General features: G+C 39.9%; 1 protein-coding gene and 1 pseudogene across 3 annotated transcripts in view; one reads left to right on the plus strand and one right to left on the minus strand.

The window, feature by feature from the left end:
- Positions 1–9,652: 9,652 nt before the first annotated feature.
- Gspt1 (G1 to S phase transition 1) overlaps positions 9,653–24,938 on the minus strand; it is a 32,653-nt gene continuing 17,367 nt past the window's right edge. For all 3 annotated transcript variants that reach the window (XM_034504689.2, XM_034504690.2, XM_034504691.2), the window contains exons 8-15: positions 24,755–24,909; positions 24,468–24,608; positions 22,059–22,152; positions 20,915–20,995; positions 17,196–17,369; positions 16,159–16,248; positions 15,557–15,725; positions 9,653–14,035 (exon numbers count right to left, since the gene is read on the minus strand). In XM_034504689.2, the coding sequence (XP_034360580.1) occupies positions 13,983–14,035; positions 15,557–15,725; positions 16,159–16,248; positions 17,196–17,369; positions 20,915–20,995; positions 22,059–22,152; positions 24,468–24,608; positions 24,755–24,909 (957 nt within the window). In that variant the 3' untranslated portion in view covers positions 9,653–13,982. The remainder of the gene's footprint in view (positions 14,036–15,556; positions 15,726–16,158; positions 16,249–17,195; positions 17,370–20,914; positions 20,996–22,058; positions 22,153–24,467; positions 24,609–24,754; positions 24,910–24,938) is intronic.
- On the plus strand, positions 20,736–20,841 carry LOC117712241 (U2 spliceosomal RNA; annotated as a pseudogene).

Consider the following 24,938-nt stretch of genomic DNA (forward strand, 5'->3'; position numbering starts at 1 on the left):
AACTCCTTAATTGTATAGTCTGTCTATATAAGTGATTGGTAAATAGAGGCAGAACTATGTGAGAGCATGTCAAACAACAAAACAGATAAATACAGACAGTAAGAAGGTGGATGTAGTGGTACCCACCTGTAATCCCAACTCTAGAGAGGCAGAGGCAGGTATATCTCTTGAGTTTAAATCCAGTCTTGTCTATATAGTAAGTTCTTGGACAACCATGGGTACACAGTGATACTCTGTTTTTTAAAACAAACAAAAAAAATTGGAAAGACCACTGAGTTTCTCTAAGAGTCAGAGGAACCCTGAGGTGATCATTGAATGTCTGCCTGAGTCTTTGGGACCTTTCCTTTCGGCCTTTTATACCCAGAAAATGCTAGGGATTTATTTACATTTGGCTTTTGTTCCTGAATCTTCTCCTGACATTAGAAAAAAGCTCCAAAGACTCAAGTGCTTTGCAGGCTTGAATATTTTATAGCTCCTAGAAGTAAGTAGCCCAAAAGGACTTTAATAATTGTGACATGTGAAGACAAGAATAGTGTGCCCAGGCCACTGACTAAGCCACTCACTGACAGGCCAATAACTCGATGGCTACACTCCAGTCAGCTAGACCTGTCCCTTCAGCTGACCATGTCAAGCCTGGAATGCAAAAATTGGTGAAGATGGAGAGGCCTCCCTCCATTAGAAAAGGACCAGTGTGCTTATTGTAAATAAAAGAAACATCCGGAGAAATGAATTTCCTAGAGGCTCCAAGCCAAAGAAGGTACTTCTGGGTTGCAGGGAAAATTAACAGTGAATAGAAATGACAGGTTGGGCTCTACTGTCGTAGGCCTCTGAGAGCTATTGGTCACAGCATTAGTGGGGGCCACCTACTAGTTTTTAGTGGTTACTAGGGTAGATGTCTGTTTTAAGAACTCAGTTGAGTCCAGTTGCAAACAAAGATGCCAGTTCAGGAGGTCACTAGTATACTCAAGGACTATCACCCCACACTAGTGACAATATGTTTCACAGTGACCCACTCCTTCATGGTAGTGCAGTGCTTTGCCCATACTTAGATTACAATGCCTGTGAAAACTGAGCATCACCATCACCTGTGCGCCTCCAGAGACTGCAATCTCATCTGTGCCTGCTTATGAACTCAACTGTCCTGTGTCTGAAAAATAGCTCCTAGTCTTTCCAGAGCCCACAGTGGGAGCAACCACTGATCCCAAGAACTTGCTCTAGGATCTACAACAGTTCTGTTAAGTTTATAGGAAGGAACAAACCCTCTGAGCTTGGGAGCCCATCACCTACTTGTCATAGTAAGTCTCTTGTCTATAGCCACAACAATCAGATTGAGTCTGACAGTATTCTATGAGCCAAAGGCTAGGTGTAGGGATTGCTCTTCATATCAAGGTCATTAGAATCAGACATGCTCACTCCCATGCCAGGTAGCCTGGAACACATCCTTCTTGTCAGTGCACAAGCCCTGTTGATCCAGGCTCTCTGGTACATAAATAATCATATTGAGAGAATTCAAGTCTCCCTAAGCTGTGCACTCTGCTTAGCCTTCCTCCCAGCAGACCAGCAGGTCCTGTACCTAGAGGAAACCACCTTCTCCATTACCCTGGCAGCAGTGAGCCAGCTCATACTTGCCTTTGAATAGACAGATCCAATATCTGGCCAGATGATCTAGTTAGCCTGGACATGATTACCCCAAGGGTTTAGAAATTCCCTGGCATTATTAGGAGAAGCCCTCTAAAAGGACTTAATGTGGAGTTTTCAGCCTCTTAATGCTGCAAACCTTTAATACAGTTCCTCATGTTGTGGTGACACACCCCCAACCATAAAATTATTTTTGTTGCTACTTCATAACTAACTTCACTACTGTTGTGCATCATAATGGCAATATATGATATTCAGAATACTTGATAGACAATCCCTGTGAAAGGATCACCCTCCCCAACCCCCAGCTGTCATGATCGACAGGTTGAGAACCACTAACTTCTGGGGATCCTATCCTAATTCAACCTTGCTCCAATACATGGATGACCTTCATCTGGCCTCTGACTCCACTAGCTGCTTGAAGATACCAAGGACCTACTCAAGTAACTCCAGACACTGGGATAATGTCTCAAAGGAACAGCCTCAACTGTGTAAAATGGAGGTTTCCTTTCTGGGCTATGAGCTCACCCAAGGTAAAAGAACCTTCATTGCCTCTCAAAAGGCAGCTCTCCTCTGGATTGCCATGTCTTAGACCATAAAGAGGTATGTGAATTCTTGGGAGCAGGAGGATACTGCCAGGTATGAGTTCCAGGATTTTCTAAAATAGCCCATTCCCCCTATTCAACTATGGTGGGTTTCAGCTCTTCAATTAGACAAAGGTAGAGGTATGGGCTTTCCAAGACTTAATGTGGGCCCTAACCCCAAGCTTTGTCTTGACCTGATGTCATTAAGCCATTCCATTTTTTTTCATTTTTGAAATCCATTGCAAAGGGTATCTTGACTCAGACACTGGACCCTAGTACAGACTCATGGTACACCTAGTCAAGCATCTGGACCCAGTGACCTCACAATAGCCTCCTTGTGTGCTATGGCCATGTTTTGGGGTTTTATTCCTGTGAAGAGATGATACCATGACCACAGCAGCTCTTATAAAGGAAAACATTTAATTGGGGCTAGCTTACAGGTTTAGAAGTTTAGTTCCCATTATTGTCATGGCAAGAAGCATGGTGGCAAGCAGGCAGACATGGTGCTGGAGTGGAGTCACTGAGAGTTTTGCAGGCAGCAGAAGGAAACTGCCATATTGGGCATAGCTTGAGAGCAAATCCCGACCCTGAAATGACACATTTCCTACCAAAAAGTCACACCTCTTACTAGTGCTACTCCCCATGGGCTACACATTTAAAAACATGAGTCTATGGAGTTCATTACCTATTTTAAACCATCACAAGCCACAACTTTTATGTTGGTAAAAGAGGCTGACAAGCTCACCTTTCTCCAAGATCTGACCTTGATGGCCCCTAATGCTGCAGAGACTCTCCTGCTGGAGGGCAAATGGCCTATGGATGTCAAAGACTTGTATCAATATCACAGCCTGCTGCAATGTCAGCTCCACTGCACCTTTACTACCATTCAGAGCCTCAACTCTGCAACACTGATGCCTGATGAACTGAGAGTCTCCATGACTATAAGGACCTAATGGTTTTTCTCAGGCCAGATTTCCAGGATTGTCTCTTGCCAAGGCAGACATTGACCTCTTCACAGATAAATGCAATCTTGTTCACAGAATCCAGAGGTCCAAGACAGTTGTTCCAAAATGCAGAAGTAATTGTGTTCTACTAGCCTCTGCTCTGGGGGAAGGGACAGGTAGATAACAGTTGTTCCAAAATGCAGAAGTAATTGTGTTCTACTAGCCTCTGCTCTGGGGAAGGGACAGGTAGATAAACATCTATACAAATAGCAGGTATGCCTTTGTCACCCTTTAATGTTCATGCCATGATTTACCAAGAAAGGAGACTTCTGATACTGAATTAAAAAACAAAAAAACAAACAAACAAACAAACAAAAAAACCCTTTAAAGATGAGAAAAACATGATGCAGAGGCAGATGGATTTTTTTTTTTTTTTTTTTTGAGACTGGGTAGCCCTGGGTGTTTTGGAGCTCCATCTGTAGACCAGGCTGGTTCAGACTCACAGAGATATGCCTACTTCTGCCTCCTGAGTGCTGGGATTAAAGGCATACACTGGAGGCCTTTATTTATTTGAGATCCCTCCACTCAGATGACTGTAGCTTATGTCAAGTTGGAACTTCACTGAGATGAAGCATCCTCACGCAGGATATAAATGTCTATGGGTATTCGTAGAAATGTTCAGGATGAGTGAAAGCTTTGCTATACTTAGGAAGAAACTGCCCTGATTGTTGGGAGCCGACTCCTAGCAGAAAGCAGCTATCATCCTTGCAGCCATCTTGAGCCATATACCCTGACAAGCGACTTGTTTTTAACAGCCTACAACAGCTGAGCACACTCTGATAACATCTTGTTTATCCCACATATCTTGTTTTGCTGTTTAGTGCCCCCAGCTGCAAGGCACATGTGGTATCCATGCCTGTAAGGCACACACAGTATCCATACCTGCAAGACACACGTGGTATCCATGCCTACAAGGCACGTAGCAAGCATATAAATATCCCAGATTTCCTTTCAATAAAGGAGACTTGATCAGACCCTCTGTTTTGTCTCCATTCTAAGAGTCTCTTTCCCCTCTATCCCCACTCTCTTGCTAGACCCTGACCTGCAGACCGGAGCAGCAGCTCGGGCCGGGACATAATGGCCCCCAAGCCAGGCAGTGTGGGCCTCAACACCTGATAGTAGTCAAGAGTCTTACATGTTCTTAATCAATTCAAGATGCATCTGCCATTGACTCAGATAATGGACAAACCCACTATATGACCTCAGAGAATTAATTTGGGTTTTTTGAGACAAGGTTTCTCTGAGTAGCCCTAGCTGACCTGGAACTATGTAGGCCAGGCTGGCCCTGATCTCAGAAAAGCCTGCCTTTGTCTCTTGAGTGCTGGGAATAAAGGTAGTCTGCCTGCCAGAGAATTTATTTAACTCCCATTATTATGTCTGATTATTCATGTTCTTCTACACTGGTGTATATCTACAAAGGCCCAAAGGAAACCTGTCCTATGTTTCCTCTCAGGCCACCCACCACCAAATGAGTATGGCAGGATTAGCTGCTCTAAACACTACCTAGTTAAAGAAGAGATAGGCTTGTCATAGATGAGTCAACACAGTTGCTGTTATCAAACATCTCCAGCTTCCCAGAGATATCCATGCCGAGGTGGAGCCCCTTGCACAAATGGTTCTCCTAAACCAATAAGGTCTAGATTCAGTTTTTATTTCTCAAGGTACACCTGGCTCTGGGAGAGTCCTATTGTTTCTATGCTAATCAATCATTTATTATAAAAGAAACCCAGGGCTAGAGAGATGGCTTAAGGATTAAGAGCACTGGCTGTTCTTCCAGAAGACCCGAGTTCAATTCCCAGCACCCACATGGCAGCTCACAAATAAAGTTCCAGAGGGATTGGCATTCTTGCACACACATGCAGACAGATCACCAATGCACATAAAAACAGATCTTTTTTAAAACTAATAAACCCTACACAGCCTAGAGACAATCTGGACCAAAGACAAAAAGAATATGAATCCAATAGTTTCTGGTACCATAAAATGTTGTGGAATCTCAGGCTCAGGAACCTACTCATTGGCCTCGCAGGATCATGGCTGCTTGTCCTCATAGGGCTCACAGTGAAACCTTACAAAATCAACTGCTGAACAAGGTCTGTAAAACAAAGGATGCCTCAGTTAAGCTAATGATCCGAAGAATCCACTATTACTCCTTTAATAAAAACCATTGACTTGGAAGTAACTAGAATAAAGTGGGGGAATGAAGTGGTCCAGAAGGGGTCAGGTTGTCCAAACCCCACAATTCTCCACTGGAACCATATTTTGCTTAGCAGAACCCAAGGTTTGTCCTTGTGAGAAATGCTTATAAGATGATTAATAGATCAGTGTTGTTCTTTCCTTGAAATGATGCTTATAAAACAAAACCAAAAGGCCACAAATGAATTAATGATAAGGGCATTTATTGCTCTTTCAGAGGACCCAGGTTCAATTCCCAACATCCACATGTTCACAATTGTCTGTCACTCCAGTTCTGAGAGATTCAATGCTTTCTTCATGAGTACTAGGCACATACAAGGCACATCATATACACATACGCAGGCAAAACTACCACATACAGAGAGAGAGAGAGAGAGAGAGAGAGAGAGAGAGAGAGAGAGAGAGAGAGAGAGAGAGAGAGAGAGACAACACCTGGTGTTATGTATTTGTGGTTTTTGGTTTTATAAATCCTACAGTCAAGAGTTCTTTGTGATGGAAGCTTGCTCTTGGCCACTGACTTGAATGAGTCAATCAGAGGACCTGGGGTTGATAACCAGCACCCACATGAAAGTTCACAAACACCTATTAATTAACTTCAGTTCCATGGGATATGAAGTCCTCTTCTGACCCTTGTAAGCACCAGCCATGTACATGGTGCAAATAAATCACACAGCCAAAAAATAATGCACATAAAAATAATATATACAACTGTTAAATTTTACTTGATGCATTTGAAGAGAAGTTTCAGCCTAATTTTTTAAAAAAAGTGTGTGTGCGTACCTGTGTCCACTGTCTTGGAGGACAGGTGATAGTGGTGTGATGTGGTTCTCTTAAGCACTGAGCCACCTTTCCAGTCCCAATCCTAAATTTTAACAGAAGGATGTAGCAGGAGGGGAGAAAAAGAGGAAGGAGTGGAGGAGGCTAGGAGCCATGGAGAACCACTGATGGGTAGAAAGCTGTTCTGGGTAGCAACTTCTATCAAAAGATTAGATATTGGATAACAACTCTTAATTGTGTGGGCATCTTGTTGATTGAGCATTTCTAAATATATAAATCCTTTAGATAATCATTAAGCTTTAAGAGTCTTTATTCTACTGGGTACTTTGAGGATGAAAGATACTGTCTGGGGTTCAGCCGAGCTTTGTGGATTGGCAGAGCCATCCCCATGCTGGCATATCGTGGTTGCCAGGGCCTGCGCATCTAGCTAGCCGGAGCCCCAGTCAGAGTTGAGGAGCAGCGGGAACGTTGCGGCTGCCCTGGAACAAGCTGGACTGGGCTCCATTTTCTAAATATCACCCATTACAGAAGGATGTCACAAATTACCAGAAAGTATTCTTGGAGTCAGTGAGGCAGCACAATGGATAAAAGTGCTACGGCAGAATGGCCCCCATAAGTTCATATTTGAATGCTTGGTTCTTGGTTGGTGTATTGCTAAGGATTAGGAGGTGTTTCCCTGTTGGAGGTGTGTCATGGGGGTAGACTGCAAACCCCATTTTAGCTGGCTCTCTCTCTACCTTCATCTTGAAGATGAGATGTAAGCTCTCAGTTACTGCTCCAATACCATGCCTGCCTGCTGCCACACTCCCTGGCATGGTGATGAACTCACTCTCTGAAACTGAGCAACCTTCTGGCCCCCCAATTAAATGCTTTCTTTTATTAACTGCCTTGGTTATAGTATTCCTTACAGCAATGAAACTAAGACAGGTGCTTGCCACCAAACCCGATTACTTGTTTTCTGGGACCCACATGGCAGGAGAGAATCCACTATTAATTGTACATACATGTTGTGGCTCACACCCCCACACATATATACACAAATATTAAATAAATTATTATTATTATTATTATTTTGGTTTTTCGAGACAGGGTTTCTCTGTGTAGCCCTGGCTGTCCTGGAACTCACTCTGTAGACCAGGCTGGCCTTGAACTCAGAAATCCACCTGCCTCTGCCTCCCAAGTGCTGGGATTAAAGGCCACCACTGCCTTTAATAAATAAATTAATAAAATAAATTAATTTTTAAACAAAGTACTTCTTAGCTACAGGATGTTTTCCTGCTTGAGGTTATATCTTATTTCTAGTAGAATAATTCATGGAAATAAATGTAGTCATCAGAATATCAAAAGCTATATCCACAATAATAAATTCTCCACATTTAAGGTTGGCATGTTGAATTAGTTCTACAGACTGCATGTAAGGAAACAAAGGATGTCAATACAAGATGTAAATTTCCTCATGCATCATTAAAAGTCAAAAAAGGATTAAAATAATCTGGAGGGCAAATTAGAACTTTTTCTGAGACTTTTTTTTCCCACATAACTATAGACAATAAACTGATACATTACTTTTAGAGTGCCTTTTAAGTTCCCTAAACTTTAACAATTAATTTCTTTTATTATTTGGTCATCATTTGTTCTAGTTTGGGAGACCCCCAACCCTTTATTATAAAAGTGTCTAAGACAACTGATGCTATTTTTCTGCTTTGAATTTGTCTAAAATAGCTACCATAATCCACTTGCTACAAAACTCTCCAATCTGAGTCTTGTGCCCACTACATACAGTACCCAAAGGACAAAATATAATGAACTCAAGAGAATTGTTAACAAGGAATCAGTTATATGATGCTGTTGAAAGCGGAGTCATTTGATAGAAAACCACAAGGTGAGACAAAATGGCAGAGGATTTTAGCATGTAGAACTTGATCTCTTGAATACCAGTGGTACATACTTGTAATTCCAGCACTTAGGAAGTAGAAGCAGGATTTAAAATTCAAGGCCAGGCCAGAACACATGACATTGTAGGGTTTTTTGTTGTTTTTTAAGAAAAAAAAAAAATCCGCTGGGCAGTGGTGGTGCACGCCTTTAATCCCAGCACTTGGGAGGCAGAGACAGGTGGATTTCTGAGTTCGAGGCCAGCCTGGTCTACAGAGTGAGTTCCAGGACAGCCAGGCTTACACAGAGAAACCCTGTCTCGAAAAACCAAAATAAATAAATAAAAATTTAAAAAAATCCTGTTACTTGGGAAGCTAAGCTAGACAAATCTTGAATTCAAGAACAGCCTGATCTTCATACAGCTAGGGACACATAGTTAAGATTCTGTCCCCAAGCCGGGCGGTGGTGGTGCACGCCTTTAATCCCAGCACTTGGGAGGCAGAGGCAGGTGGATTTCTGAGTTCGAGGCCAGCCTGGTCTACAGAGTGAGTTCCAGGACAGCCAGGGCTACACAGAGAAACCCTGTCTCGAAAAACCAAAAACAAAAAAAAAAAAAAAAAGATTCTGTCCCCAAAACAAAAAGAAAAATGTAATTGCTATGAAATGTCCCATTGTTTCTTAAGAATTGTTTCTAGTAACTTAATGTGTATGTATATGCCACATGCTTTTGAGTGTCTGAGCAGTCTAAAGGTATCAGATCCCCTGGAACTGGAGTTAAAGGCCATTTGTGTGGTCTGACTTGGTGGTAACAAGCTCTGGGTCCTTTAAAGTGCTCTTATTTGATGAGCACTCCCTCTAGCCCCTGCTTAGAACTTTTAGGAGTCCTGCTTTATCACACACTCTTGCTTACAAAGTTTAAGCTAAGAGTGGTTTAACACCAGACTCATTACCAAAATTTCTTGCCTTTCACAGTTGAAGTAGCAACTCGCTGTCTCAAGATATGAACTATGTGTGCAAGTCAGGCTGTGGTGGTGCATACCTGTTAATCCCAGAGCAGAAGCTGAAAGGTCGCCACAAGTTTGAGGCTAGTGTATTATACACAAGATTCTGTCTCAACGTTCCCTCATCAAAAATGAGTGTATAAGAAACACAATGCTGCCATTCAGTTAACCACTGCATATACTAGTTCTGCACTCACCCTTGCACAATAAAAAAAAAAAGGTCACATGCCATTTGGTCTCTTGATCTTTATTAAAAATCCTGAATTTTTAAGGTTCATAGCTTGGACAGAATAATCATTAATCTCTCCAATTCTACTGTTCATAGAAAACCATACTGTGATGTTATTTATTATCAAGTAACTCTCATAACCCTTCCTGGAGGGTTGCTTCTGTTCTGTAAGGTCATTACATAACCACACAAAAGCCTCAAACACCAAGCAAACATGTTTTAAATTCTGAGGTAACAGCCTGTTAGGTCCATCCATCCAAAAAGTCTGTCAGATATTTCCAATACCTGATACAAAAATATTATAAAGTAGCTCAGAGTACAGCAATGTGATTATAAAGACAGACAAGCACATCAGAAGGAAAGATGACAATTTTTATTGTTACAAAACAAAAATTTTAAACTTCAGTCATTTGGGTAATTGCAAGAGCAGACTAAGGGCTTAATCCTCACACAGGCACCAAGTCAGGCACAGTAGGTAGCTACAAATCCTAGGAAAAGAGTTTCTTTCCTACCTAGAACACTCATCCATGCTCTGGAATTGGGCCAAAAACCTATCAAACCTAGCTAGTTCTCATCAATCTTGTCTTCTTTTAAAATGGGCTCTAGGTATTAACCAGTTAGTCACTAAATCCTGGCCTGAGAGATCCACATTTCTCCTTTAAAACTAGTTAGGAAGTGTGTGCATTACTGAGATGCCAACATGTCCCTTAAAATGCAGACTTGCAGGCTCAGACCTGTTTCACCTAATGCATGTGGAGGAAATGGAGGTGAAGACCATCACCTGAGGAGGGCCAGAGCTCCATCCAGCTCCAGCACAAATTCTTCTCCGGGCAGCAAATGGAGGTAGCAAGGACTCTGGCTGACATCTGAAGCTCTAAGCTAATGCACCCAGCAAAGGTGAGCTTCAGGAGACACAAAAAGCCATTCACCTGTGCAGTCCACAAACCTGAGGTTTCCAGGTCAAGGTTTAAAGGGCACAGTGGCATGTGTGAAAAGGCAGACAAAGCAATACTGATTCAGGCTACTTAAGAAATCCATTGCTTTCTGCCTGTCCAGGCTTAGTGCCTATCTATTTTTCCCTTGCATTGGAGAACAAGCTTTCAATCTGTACTCCTCTCAGTACCTCCATGCCCTCATAATAATCCTTAGTAAACAACTTGGCTAGCATATTATTGTTTCAAGGAAGCATAGGATTAGAGGTATTAGAAGTATATTTATTGAAGGGAAGACTCATTAAATTCTAGGAATCTAAAAGTTTAGAATATCCTAGAACAAAACCCATCAAGTATCAAATCTACCCTAACTGAAATCTGGCAATAAATTGGTTCAAATGCAACTGACTAAAATACTACTAGAAAATAAACTTTCTATTCTGCATACTACAGAATCTAATCAATTGTTAAATTTAAACCATTAAGTTGTGCATATGTAATTATACTTATTTACCAAGTTGCTGCTGTGGCAAGATCTCTTAAGAAACATGATCATGATAAGATGGCATTTGTTACAATCACTGAAAAATGAGCTGGAAGAAATAAATACAGAATTTGGAGGTAATCCCCAAAATACAGTGGACTGCTATCTATCTACTTTACATATATGTCTGTGAGAGGATTAATTGAACAGTTTATTTTAGTAAGGTAGGCCAACAATGAATATAACATCTAATCATTCTATAGTCAGTTATAGTACTGTAACTGGAATTTTCACAAATGTTCTAATAGTTGGAAGTTGCCTAACATTAAAAGCTACAGCTTTGTCCCTTGACTATCTAAGTCTCTACCCAAAGCAATGAAGCCATCATTCAATGAAGCAGCAGTCAGTGAGCAAAGGTGCTAGAGTGCTGTCCTGTGTAAACAGTCATCCAGGGTCACGGAGGGATTACTAGTATTCTGGAGATGGCCACGGGAGTTTGGGTGATTTTTTTTTCCAAAATGTTCATCATGGATCCCTAAGTTGTAAAAGTTGGAAGTATAAGCCAAAATATTTGCAGCACTTCAACTGATGACAAGAATTGTCCAACCAAACGTTCAAAGTCCCACACTGAGGATCTAGTGGTTTCAGAAGTAGCAAACATGAATGACCCGTTACAGAAAATAGCTTGTACTTCAGTTTACAATTTTTGTACACGCAATTACCATGCATTTCAAGAGTTTTAATAATTAAAAACAAGGAGAAAAAGTGTTTAATCACTTACAAATTGCTTTGTCATTAAATTTCAGGCAGTATACACTGAGTTCAATTTCTTATGTTTTGCTTTTATATATGCCCCCCCATGGATAGCAAATTATGTATGAACAACAAAAAAATGCTGTCTTTCCTCTTCCACAGACTGTAAGGAAGAGATGACAAGTACAATGTTTTTAAATACCATCTCTTAAAATTCAATATATTTACTTGAAAGATTAAATAACAGCATAAAAGTCATATGATGATCATTAATGCAAAATGGGGCAAACCAAATCATGATGCTAATATGCCTATGTTCTATAGCTGAAAAACATAAGATCTTTACAACCCAGAACGTAGTTATCCTCTTCTGCGCTGTCAACCATATAAACAGTTTACACTTGCAGAAGGCAGGCTGACAGCACAAAACTGCACTGCTCTTTAAAAATCCAACATCTGCACATATTTCATGTTTACTTTAGACATTTAATCTCCTTACTGAAATGATTATCTGATATATAACCACTACTTCAAAATGGGTCTAAATGGAGATACACTCTTTCAAACTTCAAAATCCCTAAAAATGTATGGAGTTGATTAATCCTGTTGATGTGATATAATTCCAATGAAAACACTTTAGAATTACCTTTGTCCTAACATTACCACATAGAGGTAGGCCTTTCACAGATGCTGGCCAAGTCACTTAAGAATCTTGGCAACATGCACACAGCATTCTTAACAGTGTCTGTTAAGTGTTAATAGCGGACATAACTTGTTTTTAAAGATATATTTAATTTCAAAAGGGAAATCTTTGGAAATAATTTCAGTGACTCAAAGGTTCTAAAGATTCATTAAGACTCAAGCATTTGCTAATATTTTTCCTTATTAGCATGGAAATATAAGAAGTATTTTGTTCTCATTAGAGCTTTCATATAGCACAGAAAAATAAAAGCCCAGATATTTGCAGACATCCTAAATTTTCAATTTCATGCAATTTAATAGCCATGTGTGTAGTTCAAAGAAGCTGTAGGCACTACCTTAGCCCTGTCTCTGCAGTTGGCATTTCACTGTATTTTGTTTTGTGACTGGAAATACAGTTAGCTAGGCTTTGTGTTTCTGCAGAACAAGATTACAGGGATGGGCCATACCATTAAACATATCGTTAGAACATACATATCTTAGGAATCATGAGAGGCCAAATCTCACAAATGGAAGCTCACACTCTACACAAAGGAGGTCTGACAAACCTCTCCCACTTCCCAGTCAGTCTCACCGACAATTGCAGGCATAATAGCTGTAGCAGAAAGTCACCCTTGGAGCTGAAACTACCACACCACAATGCTGCACTGTGGTCCATCCAAATCATGGTTAGCAAATTCCAGCTTACAGTTAAGAAATAATTGAGATAAAACCTATTCTGAGCTTGATTCTATTTATTCCTGTTCATGTTAGTGTGAGCAGTTTGTGATGACGAAGTATGTTCATTTAGTCTGTGGACTGAGAAACTGCATGAAGCAGCGAGGCTCTTCATCCTTCCGTGTTACTGACAAAGTGAGTTAACTTTGTCAAAGTGGAACTGACAGGGTTTCAGACTGGATGCATGCAGCAACTAGAGAAATCAAAGGGTGTTTGCCAGTCTCAACATGCTTTTACTGTGAATTTCATTAATGTAACAACCTAATGGAGTTGTCTGTAGGGATATAGTTTCATTAAGCTTTACTTATAAAGTTGACAGTAATGTTTTTTTTTAAATTTCCAAACAACTTAACCATATTTAAGAAACACTAAAATATAAATTGGCAGAAAATAACCAATAGACCTAGTTAGTAGAGCAGTGTCACACTTGCATAAAGGTGCTTATATATGCATTAACCATCAATACAAGGGCTCAGACAAAAGCTTTCCTCTAATACAGACTTGAGCAGTGTTGGTAAATGCTTCATTTAAAGTGAGTGGGTAGGGAGAGCTTAGAAAAATCCAAGTAATAAAATGGATTCAATTACTTGGCAGTTAAAAAGCTAATACAACAATGTTACATTAAGATAAAAACAGTATTCAAAAGCAATTCCAATACCGAAAGGGTTTCAAAGTGAATATTTTATTAACATGGTAGTTGTCTTTTTAACATGTGCATACACACTCGCACACTCAGAATGATCTGCCTGGGGGAAAAAGACTAACTATGCCTAAGGGGAAAATGAAAAATAAAAAAATTCCTGTAGGTTTTCATTATTGTAGGCAATTATGTCCACATCACTTACAAAGCTATTGCCAAATCTGTCCAGGGAAGCGAAGTTTGGGGTGGGGGGGCAAAATTTTAGGAAAATTCAACAGTGGCATAGCAGAGCTCTCAATATGAGAAAGCTGACATAATGTGGACTTTTGCTGTGAATTTTCTTTGCAAAATATGGGGAGAGGTTTGTCAATGGGCAGAAAGTAAGAGAAGGTGGTGTGAAGTAGGCTTTGCAGTCAATTTTCCTCACAGTATTGTGCAGGGTCATCAAGGAAATGCTTAGTCTTTCTCTGGAACCAGTTTCAGAACTTTTCCAATTGCAATGGTCTTACCTAGAAATGAAATTTTGAGGGAAAAAAAATGTCTTTCAGTAGTTAACAGCAAGTTTTTGTAATGTATTAAGATTATTAACCAAAAGAAAATTTTGTCATTGTGCAAATTCCTGATTTAATACCTTTGTTTACCCAAACCATGGCATTTGTTTAGGTCATTTTAAACGAGTATTACTGGGAAGTAGCCTACCACAACAGAATACCACTTGATAATAAAATTAATAAACATGGCTAAACTTAAAGAAAACAGAAAGGGTCACATATATCTATACAGCAACTAAAAAGGACACCTATCCCTAAGTGATTATAAAGACAGAGCATGTGGCTCAGTGACAGCATTCTCCAGAAGCATGTCTGTGGACTAAAGGGATAACAGTACAAACCCACATCCATGATTCATGATCTAGGACTCAGGAAAAGCCTAAACACTTCCTGAATCCTTACTTTCTTTTCTTCCTGTTAAGATTTTGCCAGGCTCTCTAGACACAGGGCAAAATTATTTAGAACTAGGCACATGGCAAATACCTACAATTTTAGCACTTGGAATCTTGAGTTCAAGGCTAGCTGGGCCTTACATAGAAAGGATGCCTCAAAAAACAAACAAAACAAGCAAAAACCTGCTAAAATATTAAGTCTAAAAATGTCACTATCAACAAGTTTAGAAGATAAAGCGTTTACAGTGAAGCCAAGCTTTTTGGAAAAAAGTAACAGAGTTTTATACTGTATTTTCTACCCACAGTTCAATACTAGAAAGTACCATGTTAACTGGTTATCTGTATTTTCTGCTTAACTACAGGACCTTTATGTAGTTTTCTAGTTGCCAGACATGGGGTTTCACACTTGTAATCCCAGCACTCAGAGCCAAGGCAGCAGGACTACAATGAGTTGGAGGCTAGCATAGGCTCCCCTATGACACCCTGCCTCAAAACAACACATGGTACTGGGGATACAGAGTGGCCTGTACAGTGCTGCGGGCATGTATGACCCCCAGCACTTGCAAAGCAGAGGCAGGAGGATCAGAAGTTCAGGGTCATCAGATCATCAGAGACCACACAGTAAGTTTGAGGACAGCTTGGACTACTTGAGACCATTTTAAAAAACAAAATTTTAGAAGCATTAGATAACAAAGAAATGTTCTTCACTTTCGTATCAAGGAATTTTTGGACCATTAGAAGGAAATTACAGCTATTCTGCATCAATCAAAGGTATATAGAAATGGTATGCCCTCCAGAATGTGAAGTACATATTTAAAAAAAAAATCAAGCTGCATAACCCTTGTATTCATATTTACTATAAAAGTCTTCATTATAGAAATGTCTTAGTAAATTTAATTTTTTCCAACTGAACTATTACAAAATATTAAAACTTTTCTACATAGAACATTACTGGTAGTGTATGGCTGTTGTTTATTCAAGAACAGAACATAAATCTGGGTTTCCTTGGAATCTACTACAGTAAGAACAGTACTTAGATAATGTTGATCACTAAAGCCTGACATCAGAGACACTGAAAAACTCTTACCCTCATCTCTTAAGGTAAAACGTCCCATCTGAGGGAAGTCCTTAAAGGTCTCCAGGCAGATGGTTCCAGCTGTTCTTAAACGAGCAATGCATACTTGATCTTGTTTTACAAAACGGGGTCGAGTCTTACTTTTTTCTCCTGATTTTTTGTCTACCAAGCAGATTAAGGCCTAGCCAAGAAAAGAGGGTAAGAAAAAAAAATTAAAATGTTAAATGTAAGTAACACTAAAAATATAAATAAATGTAACCTGGGCATGGGAATACCTGTAACACTAATACTTGAGAAGCCAAAACAGGAGAAGAATGAGTTCCAAGGCAGCCTAAGCTATATAGTGGGACCCTGTCTCAAAATAACAAAAACAAAAGACAGACAGCATGCTAGCTTTTCAGGTAAAAGCACTCGCCACATAAATCTCTTGACCTGAGTTTGGTCCCCAAAAGTGGAAGAAGACAAAGGACTCCAAAAAGTTGTCCTCTAACCTTTACACATGTACCACCACAAACCCTCCTCCCAGAGTAGAAAAACATAACTGTATCAATACTGCTAGTCAGAAGTTATCAGGACACAACATTCTTAAAATCTGAATAAATAACCACACTCACTGTTATTTCGACTTCCTCAATACAGGTATGGATGTGCAGCACCGCATTATACCCTGGGCAGATGATGGACTTGTGCTCTATGATCACTATCTGTCAAGTGAAAAACAAAACAAAATCCTCGAACCTTTATCTTCAATGTGCGAAAGGCATAATGTCCCAAGAAGTAACAGCAATCACCCCCTTTCCTGTACTACACCTTGTTAGTTTGTTTATAGGATAATTCAAGTTGTCCGACCTCAGCTCTACCATAACCACTGTCCTGCGTACAAACGGGCAAGAGCCTGGCTGATGTTACTTCGACGGGCAGACTCTTTCCTTCATGTGTATCACCCATGAAGAAAGGCGCACATTCCCAAATGGGATCTGCCCACAGCCTGCCCATTTCTCAATACTCAGGGCACAGTCAGTAAGCGCGACAATGTCTTTGGCATTCAAAAAACTTTTTGTGGGGAAGGATTAAGATTTGAGTTTATGTGTATGAGTCTTGCCTGCATGTTTTGTCTGTGCACCACTTGGTGCATGAGAAAGTTAGAAAAGGGTGCTGGATCTCATGGTATTGGAATTATAGGCAGTTCTAACCTGTAGGTACTTAGAACCTCTGTGAGAGAGCAAGAACTCTTAACCACTGAGCCATCTCTCTAGCTCCAGTTTAACAGTACACAAAAAGTTCTGCTAATGGTGCCACTCATTTGTTCTTACTTCTCCAAGAAGGTCAGGTTAAATAGAAGTGTGACCCAAAGTCTAAAAACACACTGGCTCTGGATGATCTGACTATGCTGTAGTCAAATCAAGGAAATTTTAAGCTAAACGTTTATTGATGATATATCAGTCTGCCACAAACCAAAAATAAAATGAAATTTACAAAAAATAACTACCTGGCAAATTCTTACAGCATCTTGAAACTGTGAGATACTATCGTTGTAACGTACAGATGAGATCCTCAGATACTGGTCATGTGGCATGTCACAAACACTCAGGACAAAGGCCCTGAAATGAAGCTCTACCAACCATGAGGATGAGTGCAGTAACTTTCTTACCTGGGCATCAAATGTGCGTCCAGAATGACAAAGATTATTAAGATCGCAAAGGATGAATCCTGGAAGAATCTCTTCCTCTTCAATTCCTTTCAGTCTGATTTTGAGGTTTTCACCTGGAGCTACAGACTCCGTTTCTACATCATCAGAAAGTATTCCAAGAACTTCCACATTGTGCTTAAAAAGAAACCAAAGTTGGAGGCATTCTGACACATGCACATTTTTCACAAGTCAAAATAAAAATAAAATATTTTACCCAAAAATAACTTTTGAGGAAAAGAAAGGGATCAATGTCAGTGGCTTGAGTTCCTCAGACAAGCACTCTGCCACCTGCCGCATGGCTGCAAACGCCACAACTTGTTATATCTCATTCTAACAACTTCTAAATCAAATGCAGAACAAACTTCATATTCAAAATTAAAATACTATAAGTACTGTTTACTTGACAAGATCTGGAATCACTAAGAGGAAAATGTCCAGGTATACCTGTGAGGGATCAGCCCCTGGACATGCTTTAACAGAATTACCTTAAGTTAACTGATGTGGGAAGAACCATCTTTACTGTGGTCATTCTCTGAGCTGGGGACCTACACTACAACATGGAGAAGTGAGCTGGACACTAGTATTCATCCTTCTTTTCTTCTTGATTGCAAATGAATTGTGATCAGTGGCTTCAAACTTCCATGGCCTTGCCTTTCCTGCCATGAAGGACTGTACCCTTTAACTAAGAGCTGAAATAATAAAGCCTTGATCCTTTGAGTTTCTTCGCTCAGCTCCCCAAAATTATTTATTTTATGCATTTGTGTTTTACCTGAATGTATTTATGCACCCCACATGTGTGCCTGATGCCCTCAAAGGTCAGAAGTGATAACATCAGATGCCCTGGAACCACTGTGTTGCTGTTGGGAACTGAACCCAGTCGTCAGCAAGAGCAACAAGTACTCCTTCACCGCTAAGCCATCTCCAGCCTCATTGCTTTGGTTTTAGAAAATCACTTTATTTATGTATAGGTGTATGCTCATCTCTGTGTGTAGAATGCAGTGTCTACGGAGGACATCCAGAAGAGGGCATAGGATCGCCTGGAGCTGGAATTAGGAGGCCATCCTGAGCTGCTGGTGAAGCAAGTCCTCTTAAGGGCAGAGCCACATCTCCAGCCCCTTCCTTGAGTTGCTTTTCGCAGGGTATTTTATCAGCCACAGGAAACTAAGACAAACATCAAATTTAATAACTGGATTTTTAACTCTTTTTTAAATCTAAGTTTCAGAAAAAAAAAATATTTCCTCACAGCAGGTCAATCCTCAATTAAGCATGTGTTTCTGAAAGTTATTTTAACAACTGAAGTTTAAAAATGCATTGTGTAGGCTGGAAAGATGACAGTGTTAAGAGCATTTGCTGCTCTTCCAGAGGACCCATTATCAATTCCCAGCATCCAACTGGTAACTCACAACTACTTAGAATTCCACTTCTAGGAAAGCCAGGGCTCCATGGCTGCTGTGGCCACCAGGTGTACATGATGCACAGATGTAGGCAACATATTCACATACACAAAATAAGAACCAGACAGTCACGTGCTGCTATGGTCAGCTCAATATTGTTACTGACATCCCTTCCTCTTTTGTTTCACCAGCAGGCCATGGCCCTGCATGGGAGGGATGGAGGAGTGATACAGAAAATGGGACCACAGCATCACATGTATTAACAAAAGGTATTTACCTACAAAGCACTAAAAACATCAATTTGTTTCTTGGTATAATTCTATAATACCTCAAAGTAAACGTCATCAAATCTAGCTTTAAACTCACTAACAAGATGTTTGTTTTTAATTGTGCATCTTGTTTGGGTGTGGGTAGGTGTCGGAGTGCATGGCACCTGTGGACAAGAGGTCAGAGGACAACTCTGTGAAGTGTTTTCTTTTTCCTTTATGTGGGTTCTAGGTGTCAAGGTCAAGTCTTTTATCTACTGAGCCATTCTGCCAGCCCTTAATTTTTTTTTGGTTTGAAAATAGGGTTTGTTTAGCCCTAGAACTCACTCTGTAGCCCAGGCTGACCTCTGCCTTCTGAGTACTGGGATTAAAGGCATGTGCTACCACCTCTGACTTAATTTTTAGGATATATATATATATTTTAAAGATAACTAAGGTACCTCAAAGCCTTATATAACCTATTATGACCTTGAACTCCAGAATTGCCTCCCTATATCTTCCAAGTGCTGAGATTACAGATTTGCACTACCATACCCAGCTTTGAAATGTTTAATTGTAAAATACATTTTTAAAAAAGTTTTATTTAGCGGGCAGTGGTGGCGCATGCCTTTAATCCCAGCACTTGGGAGGCAGGCAGAGGCAGGCAGAGGCAGGCAGAGGCAGGCAGATTTCTGAGTTTGAGGCCAGCCTGGTCTACAGAGTGAGTTCCAGGACAGCCAAGGCTACACAGAGAAACCCTGTCTCAAAACCCCACCCCCCAAAGTTTTATTTATATTGATATGTATACCAAGTAAGTCCAGGTGCCCAGAAAGCCAAGAAACATTACGGAAGCAGAGACAAGGAGATCTGTCAGCCACCCAAAGTGCAGGGACTAAGTTCTGGGACTCTGCAACAGCAGCAGCAAGCACTCAATCACCAAAACAACTCTTGAGCCCCTAAAATTTACTATCTTTAAGCATAAAGCTGGTAGTGGTAAGTTCATAAATGAATGGGTCAGGTTAACACTGCTAAGCAATTGAACTACTAAGCAATTCAAAACTGGACTCTCTTCCTGTTGCAAATGTAAAGACAGCTACAGTATACTCATATGTATAAAATAAATAAATCTTAAAAATCCCTGAAAGTACAGTCATGGATGTACTATTTTGTGGCATCTGAATGACACAGACCACAGACACAGAGACACACAGGCACACCAGGATAGAGCCTGAGTTTTCTTCCATGGCTCACTTAATATATGTTGTTAGCCAAAGCAGTTACTTAACTATTGCCAATCCCTTATTTTATTTGTTCCTGCTAAGAATGGGATAGGTTGATAGTTTCAAACCTTCACATTGTACATTCTTAAAAAAATGATTATCATATGTATGTGAGTACACTGTGGCTGTCTTCAGACACACCAGAAGAGGATATCAGATCCTATTACAGATGGTTGAGCCACCATGTGGTTGCTAGGAATTGAACTCAGGACCTCTGGAAGAGCAGTCAGTGCTCTTAACCACTGAGCCATCTCTCCAGCCCCATGTTGTACCTTCTAACAGGGTCAGTTAACCCTTTGTCACTGATTTAAAAAAGAAAACAACAACAAAAAACCCCCCAAAAAACAAAAAAACACCTCTGGGTTTTGTTGTTGTTGTTAAATTTTTTTTAAAGATGGTTTCTGATTGTCTTGAAACTCTAAAGATCAAGCTGTCCTCAAACTCAAGAGATCCCCCTGCCTCCGCCTCCTGAATGCTGAGAGTAAAGGTGTACCTCTACTGCCCAGCCTCTATTTGTTCTTTAATTTCACCTAAGATTAATAAAATAATTATTACTTATTTTAAATAATAATATTTTAAATAATCACTTCTCGGCCTTTTGGCTAAGATCAAGTGTAATAACATTTTAAATAATAACAATATTTTAGTAGCAAAATATTACTACCTGTTTGTTTTAGTGGAAATTCCTAAGTTTTTGAACAATTTGGGCTCTGTGAACATTTTCAAGAGACTAAGTAAGACAACACACACTAAATGCTTACCTTATTTGGCATCATCACAAGCTGCTGGCCTTTACAAATAGATCCAGATTCCAGCTTTCCCAAGACCACAGTCCCCATATCCTATTCAAATTTAGGATAAACAAAAAAAAAAAAAAAAAAAAAAAGTAAAAACTTTCAAGACTTTTATTGTTGATTATAGCAGGGGAATAACCCAAAGTGAAATTCTATGGGAATCATCTATCAAGGAAAAATATTTAGCTTAGTAAGTGTTAGAATGCTTATGATTATTCTTAAACACAGAACAGGTAACAAATACTCCGTAATTCTTTGTATCTTAAGCTGGAGTACACTTACTTTAAATAACAATGCCTACAGTTCAAAAGAGAGCTTCCTGCAGAAAACAACACAGAACTTCGAACTTTACGTTGAAAGATCGGAATTATTTGTACAAATTTAGAAAAACTACTTATTTGTAAACTTAACATGACGTGAATTGTTTCTGTCACATGTAAGACTGAGGTAAGGACTTGGGATACAGCTCAGTGCAGACAGCTTGCCTGATGTGCCTGCCGATCACTCAAGTCTCTGTACTGCAAAACCAAGTACCAAAGAAACAACTGAAAATTCAATTGAAACCAAGGAAGCCACATTTTTTTGTAGGTGTTTGAGATGTGTGGAATTGTTTTTGTAGAGACAAGGTCTCTCTGTGTGGCCCTGGCTGGCTAGCCTAGAATTTGCTATGTAGATCAGGCTGGCCTAGAGTTAAAACCTATAGTAGTTAAACCACAGTAGAGTTAAACCACAGTAGTTCACCTGTCTCTGCCTCCAAAGTGCTGAAACTAAATGTATGCAGAACCGCACCCAATGCACTGCACTCTGACAAAAAGACCCCCCCCCCCCCGTACTGGTACTATAACTATTATAACTAGTATAACTAATGCACTCTTCTTGCAGGGCTACCTATCAATAGCTATCACCTTTAATGTGAAAAACCTTTCAGAACAGCCTTTCATTCTATTATTGCAGCTAAAAAATGACTCCCTGAAAATATCCAAGGTAAGCTGAAAATCATGGCCTTTCAAAAACAAGTATTCCAAAAGGTAATAAATATTATTACCGATAATTTTTTCTATAACTTATAACAAAACAATGATTTCATCTCCCCCTTTAGTATTTGAGGTACCTTGTATTTATCCACAATTGGCAGCCTGATTGGTCCATCAACTGATCTATTGAAGTTTGGCAAATTATCCAGATATGGAATAAATGGTAAGCCACTGAGAAAAGAACAATATTAAAGAAAGTAAACACAATATTTTCTAAAAATCTAAGAAGTTACACTATTATAATTTAAACAAAAAACGACCATTTTCCCATGTACATTTTTTCATTTAATACATTTCCATTTCATGAAACTTACACGTAAGAAAACTAAAATAAAACAAAATATCTTACTTTTTAAAAGCTCCCTAGAGCCGGGCGGTGGTGGTGCACGCCTTTAATCCCAGCACTTGGGAGGCAGAGGCAGGCGGATTTCTGAGTTCGAGGCCAGCCTGGACTACAGAGTGAGTTCCAGGACAGCCAGGGCTACACAGAGAAACCCTGTCTCGAAAAAACAAAACAAAACAAAACAAAACAAAACAAAACAAAACAAAACAAAAAAACAACAGTTGAACAGAAGAGAGCTGAGAGAAAAAAAAAAAAAAAAACAAACCTCAACATTTATGGCCATTTGGGTTTCTAATAAGGGTGATAATTACAGAGAAATTGTACCAGAATAATTGGGTACTCATACAAACAAACAATATGAACTTAGCTAGGTAAAGACCATAAACCTTACACAAAAAAATGAACTGACAACGAAATATAAAAGGGAAAGGGTTTTTGTTAGGTTTAGATGTGTTTTATAGTCTATCTTATGTGTATTTACGTTTTTGTCTGTACATATGTATGTACACCGTGTGCATGCCTACAATCTGAAGAGGTAAGAGAGCATCAGATCCCGTGGAACTCAAGTTACAGATGGCTGTGAGCTGCCATGTGGCTGCGAGGAACCAATTTTCAGGTCATATGTAAGAGCAACAAGTGCTCTTAACTGTTGAGCTCCCTCTCCAGCCCTGAAAACCTAAAATCTTAACATTTATCCTCTTCCATAGGGCTACATCTTTGTGGTCTTGGATCATTCATTCCCTCACCCCTTTCTCTCTCTCTCTCTCTCTCTCTCTCTCTCTCTCTCTCTCTCTCTCTCTCTCTCTCTCTCTCTGTGTGTGTGTGTGTGCGCGCGCATGTGTGTGTGCGCGCACGCAGTTTGTTTTTTCTACCATGAGGTCAGCAGGCTTGGCAGCAGACACCATAATATGCTGAGCCATCTAACTGGATATATTTTAAAAACAAGACATGGATTTGCTGACACATGTTTGTAATTCCAGGACTGCTAAGAGAAAATAGGAGGCAGAGAGTGGAGAATCGCACGGATGCTCATAGGCCAGCGAGAGTACAGGGAAGCAGAAGGGAGGTTAGCAGGAAGGGGAGAGAGAACCAACCTGTGCCGAGCTCTCTGACCTTCACCTAGGCCCTGTAGCCCATGCATATCTGTACTCATATGCACAGTGAGAAATAGGAGAGTTAAGGGAGAATAGCTCAAGTGACACGATCACACTCAGTATGGGCAAGGCTCTAGATTCTCCTCAACATAAACAAGCACGAGTGACAGAAAGAGAAGCTATGAAGGAATTTAATATAGAATGGAAAAATACTTGCTAAGTACTCATCATTTATCTAGTAAGGGATTTATACATAAGAAACCTTTTTGGGGTTTTATGCGTTTGAGTAAGTGGATCTGGGAAACTGAACCTCAGGGGCCTCATGTTTATAAGGCAAGTAACCTACAGATATAAGCCAAAGGCCCATAAAGAACTCCAATTACTCAAAAAAGACTACAGTGCTGGGGAGGTAGCTCAGAGTTAAGTGCCGGCTATGCAAACATAAGGATATTGTTTGGACCCCAACACCCATGTAAAAGCCAGGTGGTAGCATTCACCTCTAATTCCAGCACTGGGGAGGACAGACTGATACAGGGCTTACTAGCTAGTCATTCGAGCCTAATAAGTTAATTTTAGGCTCAGTGCAAAACTGTCTCAAAATTCCTGGTGTCAGGGCTGGAGAGATGGCTCAGTAGTTAAGAGCACTGGCTGCTTTTGCAGAAGTCCTGAGTTCAATTCCCAGCAACCACATGATGGCTCACAACCATCTGTAATGGGATCTGATGCCCTCTTCTGGTGTGTCTGAAGCTACAGTGTACTCAGATACATAAAATAAATAAATATATCTTTAAAAAATATTTGCTGCTTTAAAACAAAACAAAAACCCTGGTATCAACCTCTAGGGTGTACAAACACAAACATGGGCAAGCACCTTCCCATTGCACACGTAAGCATACACCAACCAATCAATGGACCAAAGTTTTTTAGAAGACAAAGATCATAGCTCTTTTAAAACCAAGACTACAGTCAAAAATCTCTTTTCCATTACTATTAAAATATGTCCATCCTCCCTTAAAAAAAAAAAAAAAAAAGTCAGAAAGGTTACTCACATGTACCAAGGACAAAAATCTGATTGCTCTTTGAGATTTGCTCCCGTCAGTCCTGAGCAGGGCATAAAATGAATGTCCTTTTTGGGATTGAAGCCAACTTTTTTCAAAAATGGTACTAGTTTCTCTTTACATTCTTCATATCTATGAATATTTAGAAATAAATCAATTATGCCAACTAGACAAATTCTAATTTCATCAGTAAACAAATTAAAGCTTAGAAAAACTGGAAGAAACAATGCAAACAATAACAAAACCAGTCTTGACTTCACTGACGTGTCCACGCTTACCTCTCATTGCTCCAGTTTACCGTTGGATCGTCCATCTTATTAATAAGCACAATCAAGTGTTTGACACCTGCTGTCTTTGCCAACATTGCATGTTCTCTTGTCTGTCCTCCTTTTTCAAATCCCGTTTCAAACTCTCCTTTCCTGGCTGAGATTACCTATTTCAAGAAACCAAGTAATGTCTTCT

This window comes from Arvicanthis niloticus, chromosome 6 (assembly GCF_011762505.2).
Source record: "Arvicanthis niloticus isolate mArvNil1 chromosome 6, mArvNil1.pat.X, whole genome shotgun sequence".
Classification (NCBI taxonomy): Eukaryota; Metazoa; Chordata; class Mammalia; order Rodentia; family Muridae; genus Arvicanthis; species Arvicanthis niloticus.